The sequence below is a fragment of the Nerophis ophidion genome, linkage group LG01 (assembly GCF_033978795.1).
Source record: "Nerophis ophidion isolate RoL-2023_Sa linkage group LG01, RoL_Noph_v1.0, whole genome shotgun sequence".
Taxonomy (NCBI): domain Eukaryota; kingdom Metazoa; phylum Chordata; class Actinopteri; order Syngnathiformes; family Syngnathidae; genus Nerophis; species Nerophis ophidion.
The window spans coordinates 35,801,538-35,811,954 of NC_084611.1; the positions used below are offsets into that span (position 1 = coordinate 35,801,538).

The 10,417-nt window shown below is 39.3% G+C and overlaps 1 protein-coding gene across 1 annotated transcript in view; it reads right to left on the reverse strand.

Moving 5' to 3' along the window:
• lmbrd2a (LMBR1 domain containing 2a) overlaps positions 1-9,222 on the reverse strand; it is a 32,572-nt gene extending 23,350 nt beyond the window's left edge. The window contains exons 1-4 of the mRNA XM_061901771.1: positions 9,059-9,222; positions 5,484-5,724; positions 5,324-5,406; positions 2,088-2,186 (exon numbers count right to left, since the gene is read on the reverse strand). Of these exons, the coding sequence (XP_061757755.1) occupies positions 2,088-2,186; positions 5,324-5,406; positions 5,484-5,657 (356 nt within the window). The 5' untranslated portion in view covers positions 5,658-5,724; positions 9,059-9,222. The remainder of the gene's footprint in view (positions 1-2,087; positions 2,187-5,323; positions 5,407-5,483; positions 5,725-9,058) is intronic.
• Between the last annotated feature and the right edge of the window lie 1,195 nt (positions 9,223-10,417).

The window sequence follows — 10,417 nt, forward strand, 5'->3', positions numbered from 1 at the left end:
TTTATCATTCTGCCCACCTTGTTTATTTTCAATAGCTGTAGCTTAGCAGTTGATTATGCTTTTTTGTATCTTCCTACCGTGTAGCATGTTTAGCTATTACTTGCCCTCTAGTCCTCCAGTGATAATGATACATGGAAGAAACATGGTTTATTTGCCGCCATGGAGGCGAGGATTACACCTCCAGGCAACTACAACCCTAGACTAACACCCTCCTCTCACCACATCCCACCTCCCTGGATTGTAAATAATCCAATGTATATACCGTATTTTTCGGAGTATAAGTCGCTCCGGAGTATAAGTCACACCTGCCGAAAATGCATAATAAAGAAGGAAAAAAACATATATAAGTCGCACTGGAGTATAAGTTGCATTTTTTGGGGAAATGTATTTGATAAAACCCAACACCAAGAATAGACATTTGAAAGGCAATTTAAAATAAATAAAGAATAGTGAACAACGGGCTGAATGAGTGTACGTTATATGACGCATAAAAAACCAACTGAGAAGGTGCCTGGTATGATAACATAACATATTATGGTAAGAGTCATTCAAATAACTATAACATATAGAACATGCTATACGTGTCACAAATAATCTGTCAATCCTAATTACTAAATCCGATGAAATCTTTTACGTCTAGTCTCGTACGTGAATGAGCTAAATAATATTATTTGATATTTTACGGTAATGTGTTAATTTCACACAAAAGTCCCTCCTGAGAATAAGTCGCACCCCCGGCCAAACTATGAAAAAAACTGCGACTTATAGTCCGAAAAATACGGTATATACTCTAATGATTAACTTGTGTGATGACTGTATTATGCTGATAGTATATATTTGTACCATGAATTGATTAACGTGTTACCATTTAGTGGCCAATTGTACGAAATATGTACTGTACTGTGCAATCTACTAATAAAAGTTTCAATCAATCAATCAATCAAGTAGTGATTTAGAAGCAGCTTTGTACTGTGAAGGAATATTAGCTGCTAACTCGCGAGTACGGATGCTACGTTGCGTTGAGGACGACTTTGTTGGCTTGTCTCTGTCAAATGTGTGATCAAAATGTTTCATCGTGATATGACGGTAATAAACAAAGCTCTATTACCAGCCAAATTTATATAATTTACGTATAAATACAATCTGAGATTAATGCATTTAACATTGCCTTATGGAAAAAATTGTAATATTGGGAGACATTTTGCTAGACCCACTCGACGTCCTTTGCATTCGGTCTCATCTAGATGTCTCACCATGACATCCCACTGGGTTGTGAGTTTTTCCTTGCCCTTACGTGGGATCTGAACCGAGAATGTCATTGTGGCTTGTGCAGCCCGTTGAGGCACTTGTGATATAGGGCTATATAAATAAACATTGATTGATTGACATTTTGGAGAGTTGAACACTTTTTCAAAATGTATTCTATTTTCTTCATTCAAACAGTGCTGGTAGATAGCACATGTAGGTGGAGGTATGCACCTTTCAGACTATGGGTACAACTGTAGAGTACCGTATTTTTCGGACCATAAGCCGCAGTTTTTTTCATAGTTTGGCCGGGGGTGCGATCTTTACTCAGGAGCGACTTATGTGTGAAATTATTAACACATTACCGTAAAATATCAAATAATAATTTTTAGCTCATTCACGTAAGAGACTAGACGTATTAAATTTCATCGGATTTAGCAATTAGGAGTGACAGATTGTTTGGGAAACGTATTGCATGTTCTATATGTTAGTTATTTGAATGAGTCTTACAATAATATGTTACGTTAACATACCAGGCACATTCTCAGTTGGTTATTTATGCGTCATATAACGTACACTTATTCAGCCTGTTGTTCACTATTCTTATTTATTTTAAATTGCCTTTCAAATGTCTATTCTTGGTGTTGGGTTTTATCAAATGAATTTCCCCCAAAAATGCGACTTATACTCCAGTGCGACTTATACATGTTTTTTTTTTCCTTCTTTATTATGCATTTTTGGCAGGTGCGACTTATACTCCGGAGCAACTTATACTCTGAAAAATACGGTACACCGAAAGAAGAAGACAAAATAATTGTGTGCAGGTGTGGGTTGAATCTTACCAGGTGAGGACCTGCGAGGTCCAATAAACAACTCTCCAGAAGATAGGAAGCACTCCATCTGGTATGTAACTCCACGGCTTTTCACACACACTTGGCACACTGTAAACAAATACAAATATCTTATTACTAAGTATACTAGTTTTGCACCCTTGTTTAGCATAAATACCGCTCTATTGGGTTTATCATTTGGTGTTGTCTCTTTAGACTAGATAGTAATCCATAAATCCTACTTGTTATCAAGCTACCTTAGCACAGTTATCCCCAAATTTTTTTTTTTCTGTCCCGCTATCAAGCTTGTACCCTTTTTAGCTATCATAGCATAGCATAGCTACCCTATGAAGGGTTTATAATTTGGTTCTCTCAATGGCGGGCCGTGCGTTCCCCACTTAGGCCTTCAGCGATGTCCTACTTAGTTCGACTTCAATAAATACCAATCAAAATACAATAATACAGTATATGTTGTCACATGACCACAGCTTGAAAAATACTATTCAGAACCACACTCGCGCACTACTGGGCTTCAAAGTTCCCTCTAAGGTACACGCCTGTGCAATTGCACACTGCTCACACGTCCTCTGCGCACGGCAAATCTAGGCCGCACACAAAATCGAATAACAAGATAAGCGCAAAACAGTATGCACGTCTGCCGTCGCTCACATGTTCGCCACTGAATGCTCAAGGAGTTTTGGCGTTTGCTCACACATATGAAAAATTGGAGGGAAAATTGCTGGGCTTTGAATCACCTCAATTTGTCAGTAGCGTACAAAACGGTGATTTCTTTGGCGCATTTAAAAATCAACAAACCCGCATCGGACCTGGAACTGTCAAAACTAAAATAATTGAAAACAAACTATTGAATGTAAAAAAAAAAGATTTAAGTTTACAATTTGAAACGGCCATTTGATGTTGTATAAGCCATTGGTACCACTCGTAGATGGTTTGATTCGAGTGGAAGTGGCAGGTAACCATTTCACCGCCTGGACAGCTTAACTCGTTTCCGGGGTCGGCAGACCCCGTCTCACAAGACCTAGTCTCTCTTTCATTGAATGATTGAAACTTTTGTCAGTAGATTGCACAGTACAGTACATATTCCGTACAATTGACCACTAAATGGTAACACCTGAATAAGTTTTTCAACTTGTTTAAGTCGGGGTCCACATTAATCAATTCATGGTACAGCCACAACAGCTTGTAAACAAGACATTTCATAGATGTGTTATGTGTAGTAGCTGATTGATTGATTGCTTGATTGAAACTTTTATTAGTATACTGCACAGTACAGTACATATTCCATACAATTGACCACTGGATGGTAACCTCCGAACAAGTTTTTCAACTTGTTTAAGTCGGGGTCCACGCAAATAAATTCATGGTAAAATAAATATTTAAATATCCTTCTTGAAAATGCCCTTGCAAATATATATATATGCCACCTAATCAACATTTTGCTCAGCTTCTTTCTTGGTTAAAAAAGTGAGTACCGCTGATTTCTCCGCTGGCCGGGTATAGGTTCGGTGCTACTTTTTGCTTTCATAAATCACAACTTGTGTTCGGATACTTGTGAGTGACAAGTGAGTATCCAATCACAGTCACATTCAACGTAAGGCTAACTCGATGGGCCACTGTCAACAACTAGTGGTCTGATCGTAACTGTCTGTTAACTGAACGTCCTTTGTTCGTTTAGACTGCACAGCCAACGCTAATGTTGATTCAGAAGGCCTCTGGCAGAATTTATACAGCGCTGGCAACAAACTAACAGAATTCTGATTGGATAAAAGCTCTAACTTAAAAACGGCAACACTGGATCCTAATATGACATTAAAAGATTATGACAAATACTTTTATATATTCAGGAAAAGTAAATAAAAAAGGAAATTAACCCTTATTAATTTATGATCATGATTTGTTAGGCCAGAAGAGAAGGCCTTGCTGGCCCTGACGGCACACCACTGGGTTTTCTTCATGTTTATACCAGCTGACTATCTATCAATCCATCCCACTAGTTTGCTCACTAGCTGGTTGTTAGCTAGTTTTGTTAGAATGCTAGCTGTATAAAGGGTTTATTTATTAAATGATTCCCTGGCGCCGCCACCGCTGCTGCTCACTGCTCTCCTCACCTCCCGGGGGGTAAACAAAGGGATGGGTCAAATGCAGAGGTTAATTTCACCACAACTAGTGTGTGTGTGACAATCATTGGTACTTTACTTTAACTTTATTTGATTTGACTACCTGTAACACATGCCAGGTAGTGTGGTTGTGCGATAACATGTTCAATCCAATCCACTTTATTTATATAGCACATTTAAACAACAAAAATGTTTCCAAAGTGCTGCACAGCAATATTAAAAACAATATTCAAATATTATCCTTAGCTCTACCAATGACTGTAAAAAAATAGATAAATATAAACCAATATAAAAACAAAAAATAAATAAATATAAACCAATATAAAAACAATATAAAAATAAATATAATTAAAAACAATTTCAAAGGGTGAAACCAATTAAAAACAATAAATAGAAATCAAAATTTTAAAAACACAGAGGACAACAGATGACTACACAACTCACATAGTGCTGAAAGCCAAAGAATAAAAGTGGGTTTTAGGATGAGATCTAAAACACTCCACTGTGGGAGCAGTTCAAACATGGAGCGGCAGAGTATTACAGAGCTTAGGGCCGACCACAGAGAAGGCTCTGTCTCCCCTGGTTTAAGTCTGGTCTTGTTTTCGTAAACACCCAGACTTTCGGACCCGAGGAAGAATAGCAACGACATCCGGTGTTGCTTATGGGGATCCAAACAAACAAACTCCCAGCAACAGTATGACGCTATATGTGATAGTCTTCATGGGAAATGTGGTCTTCTTCGGGCAAAACAGTATCGCTTTGGTCCACTTGAGCCGCCAAAATCAACCAAAACTGAAAGTTCTTAAAGTGGGGCTTTAAAGGCCTACTGAAACCCACTACTACCCACCACACAGTCTGATAGTTTATATATCAATGATAAAATATTAACATGCCAATACGGCCTTTTTAGTTTACTAAATTACAGTTTTAAATTTCCCGCGAGTTTTGTCTTCGAAATGTCGTGTAATGATGACGTGTACGCAAGACGTCACGGGTTTTAAGGAAGTATGAGTGCTGGAAATTTGACAGCCCAGAACTTTGAGCTCATTTCCTAGCACTGCTTGAATTTACTCACAACCAGTGGGGATTTGGTTGCGTAGTTTTATTTACCTGTCGGTTGGATTAAGAGACGGCGTGCCAGCGTCCCATGTTGGATCAGCGGGGTTGTCCAGCAGACATTTCTTATAGATGGTCTGAAAGGCAAAAAAACCAAAAAGACAAAGTGAAGCAGACCCAAACGCCGCACCAGTGCCCCCGTCATCTGTCGTACCGTGCTGACGTCCAGCGGCATTACGAAGACGATGAGGAAGCAGAGGTACCAGGACACCAGCGTCCCCAGCAGGACCATCCGCTGCTGTCTCCACAGGTCGCCATACCGATGGAGGAGGTAGAGCGCCAGGAAGAAGACAGCCACGAGCACGACGACAAGCGCCGCGCCACTCATAGTGACAGGAGGGGCGCGCAGGTGGCTGATGTCAGGAGGAGGTCGTCATAGCAACCTGGGAAGGGCCCTAAGTGACCAGCTTGTGAGGACATTTATTTATCATACAATACATTTTTAACCCCTATAAGGTTCCTTAAAGTCTATTTACACATTTGACCCAAATGACAAAAAAAATTGTATTTCCCTAAAAGGCTGTGAACATTCATTTTTTACTTAAAATAAGTAGTCAATCTTTTATTTTGTATCTTTTATCAACGTTTACATAGCTCCAATGGTTATTTGTTTTTACTAAAAAAATACATTGGCAGCAACATTATTTCCAGGCATATTCTTATTTTACATGGTCTGATTCAAAGTCACACTTGAGGTCCTTAGAAAAAAAGTGCCAACTTTCCCCAAAAACTGCTGTAAAAATACATGTTATTATTATTTTGCACCTTAAACAAGTCAATCATTTAAAACTACTTCTGTCAGATATATACACATCAAATATCACTTATATTTGAGTGATTGTAACACTTTAAAAGTCCAGTATTTTAGATATTTACCTAAACTAAAAACCTAAAACGATTTCCATTAAAAAAATGTTTATGAGTACTTACATTTTGTTATTATTGGTTTTTGAGATGGGTCATTGATTGGCAGCAACAATAATTTTCATACATTTTTATTTTTTTCTCCCAAAAAAATCACAGTAAATAAATAAATAATAATAATAAGTAGAGGTCTGAAATTGGACAGCTTGCCAACTACTACTTCTGCCTGAAATATATATTAAGAATTAAATATTTTTTATTTTGGGGGGATTTTTAGTATGTTTTCATAACTTAAATGTTTTCTGTATAGTCTTTAAAATTAAAAAAATTGTTGATTTAAAAAAAAAGCTGTCAAAATTAACGCTTTAACACAATGTGATCAACATTGAAAAATATTGCATTGATCAGGTATAATACGCAGATTAATTGCGCAATTTATTTTGACTTCACACGCTGCTTTACTTCGTTTGTTAATACAACTCAGCAGGTTTACAGCAAATAAATAATGCGTGAAGAAAACATATACAAATGAAATTGTATTTGTGTTAAAATATTGGGGTCCTTTTAAAAAAAAAAACTTCAATTATGCACGCAAATATTTACTGATTAACAACGAATGTGATCTCAGAGCATTTAATCGATCGCAATTGGACTGTTTGGTTTGTCTGTAAAGACATAGCGTCTCTCATCCAATTAGTTCATGATCATAGACTTACAAAAATTTGTAGATGTGTCAGGTCTAGTCTTGGACTTAGATTGGTCAGCTCTAGTCTATCCATCCATCAGTTTTCTACCGCTTGGTCCTCTCGAGATTGCGGGGGTGGCTGGAGCCTACCCCAGGCAGGGTACACCCTGGACAAGTCCAGTCAATGAAAATGCAAAAGTATGATTAATCTGATTTTTTTTTTAAAATATCAGTAATCATGTGACAGCACTGGTAAAAATACCAACACCTATTTTCCCCTCACATATACACCATTCGGGCAGCACAGTACGACAGGGGTTAGTGTACGTGCCTCACAATACGAAGGTCCTGAGTAGTCCTGAGTTTAATCCCGGGCTCGGGATCTTTCTGTGTGGAGTGCGCATGTTCTCCCCGTGACTGCGTGGGTTCCCTCCGGGTACTCCGGCTTCCTCCCACCTCCAAAGACATGCACCTGGGGATAGGTTGATTGGCAACACTAAATTGGCCCTAGTGTGTGAATGTGAGTGTGAATGTTGTCTGTCTATCTGTGATGGCCCTGCGCTGAGGTGGCAACTTGTCAAGGGTGTACACCGCCTTGCGCCCAAATGCAGCTGAAATAGGCTTCAGCACCCCCTGCGACCCCAAAAGGGACAAGCGGTAGAAAATGGATGGGATGGATGGATATACACCATTCCAAATATCCATAAAGACACACACTTATCAAATCAGTAGTAAGTCCCTGCATGCTTAGAGGCCTACTGAAACCCACTACTACCAACCACGCAGTCTGATAGTTTATATATCAATGATGAAATCTTAACATTGCAACAAATGCCAATACGGCTTTTGTAGTTTACTAAATTGCAATTTTAAATTTCCCGCGAAGTGTCCTGTTGAAAACGTCGCGCTATGATGACGCGTGCGTTTGACGTCTCGGGTTGTATCGGACATTTTTTTCCAGCCCGATCTATGCTATAAGTAGTCTGGTTTAATCGCATAATTACACAGTATTCTGGACATGTGTGTTGCTGAATCTTTTGCAATTTGTTCAATTAATAATGGAGACGTCAAAGTAGAAAGATGTAGGTAGGAAGCGGTGTATTGCAGCTGCCTTTAGCCACAGAACACAGCCGGTGTTTCCTTGTTTAAAATTCCTGAAGGTGAAGCTTTACTATGGAACAGGGCGGTCAAGCGAACATGGTTCCCAACCATGTGTCAACCGGCAGGTTTCGGTGAGAACATTGTGGTAATAAGTTGTCTCTTACTGTAGTTATGAGCGGAGCTTGCGTCCTCCTGAGGCTGCTGCGGACTATTACCTCCTCCCACCGGAGACACTGGCGGTCACCACACCCGTGGCCACACCCGTCCGACCGTCAGGTACCATATAATCTCACTAAAACACTAATAACACAATAAGCAGATAAGGGATTTTCCAGAATTATCCTAGTAAATGTGTCTAATAACATCTGAATCGCTCCTACTGTCCTCGCCTTTTTTTTCTTTCTAGTCCTTCACTCTCACTATCCTCATCCACAAATTTTTCATCCTCGCTCAAATTAATGGGGAAATTGTCGCTTTCTCGGCTCTAGCTGCTAGTGGCTATGATTGTAAACAATGTGAGAATGTGAGGAGCTCTACAACCAGTGACGTCACGCGCACATCGTCTGCTACTTCCGGTAAAGGCAAGGCTTTTTCATTAGCGACCAAAACTTGCGAACTTTATCGTCGATGTTCTCTACTAAATCATTTCAGCAAAAATATGGCAATATCGCAAAATGATCAAGTATGACACATAGAATGGACCTGCTATCCCAGTTTAAATAACAAAATCTCAGTTCAGTAGGCCTTTAGAGTGGGGAAAAACAGTGCCACTTGGTGGACAAATATAAAAAGTGTGTTGCTGTTGTTGTCAGTTTTCAATTGGACATTTGTTGTCATGAGTAACAAATGTTTTTTTGTGTAGAATTGATACTTCAGGTTAATTCATGGATTTGACATTACATTTCTAAAATAAATGCCACCTACAAACATTCAGCACAGCCAACATGACTTAAAAAGAAAATAACAAATGCCACAAAATGTACTTAAGGGATAATACATTTGGTATTTGGCAATCATTAGTAGACTGTTTACGTCATAATTTAGCCTGACAATGCCACTAAAAACGACGTTACTCTTACCTTATGTCTTAAGACCACTGACAGTGTGTAAGTTTGACGTGGAGTCCAAAACAAGTCGTACAAAACCTCTGAGCTTTGAACTAATAATACTTAACAGCGTTACAGTGACAGAAACCGTTCTGCACAGCCGAGCTAGTTTCGCGAGGAATTGTGGGTATTGTAGTTATTTTCCTCAACAGGAAGCGTTTAACCGGATGTCCGCAATAAAAACAAAGTATTGCAATCTCTGTATATGTTTATGTTACTATTATTATTTGTTGTTGGAATATCAAATAGTATCTTCTCATCTCTTTTTATTGAGGTTCACCGTGAGTGATTTTACCATGAATTGATTAACGTGGACCCCGATTTAAACAAGTTGAAAAACTTATTCGCGTGTTAGCATTTAGTGGTCAATTGTACGGAATATGTACTGTACTGTGCAATCTACTAATACAAGTTTCAATCAATCAATCAAAAACCGCATTTACACAGAAATAACTTCCATAGACATAATATTTTCCATTTGTATTTTTTTTATTATCTCAATATAAAAATAAATTGATACATTAAAATAAATCATGGATCACACAATTACATCATTAGCATTTCATCTCAGAAAACGTTTAAGATCGTGTTTCTGTTTTATAACATACAAGGGAAAAAACATTAGCTTACTCAAAGTAATATTTTTAAAACCGTCCATTTCTACCGCTTGTCCCCTTCAGGGTCGTGTGGGGTACTGGAGCCTATCTCAGCTGCATTCGGGTGGAATGCGGCGTACACCCTGGACAAGTCGCCACCTCAACGCAGGGCCAACACAGATAGACAACATTTAGACTCACATTCCAAGTTAGTGTTGCCAATCAACCGGAGGAAGCCGGAGTACCCTGAGGGAACCCACGCAGTCACGGGGAGAACATGCAAACACCACATAGAAAAACCTCGAGCCCAGGGATTGAACCCCGGAACTGTGTAGTTTTCATCATTTTTTAAATACCGAAATACATTTACATTGTTTTGTTCCACTGTCAAGTCTGATCCATAAACTAACACCGACTAAAACCATTTACATACCAAAGTTCATTGAAATCAGTTTCCATTATCCATGCATCCATCTAATTTTCTTCCCCATATCCAAAGTCGGGTCGCGGGGGCAGCAGCCTAAGTAGAGAAGCTCAGATTTCCCTCTCCCCAACCACTTCGTCCAGCTCCTCCCGGTGGATCCTGAGGCGTTCCCAGCCCAGCAGGGAGACATAGTCTTCCCAAGGTGTCCTGGGTCTTCACCCTGGCCTTCTGCCGGTCGGACGTGCCCTATACACCTCCCTAGGGAGGCGTTCGGGTGGCCTGACCAGATGCCCGAACCACCTCATCTGGCTC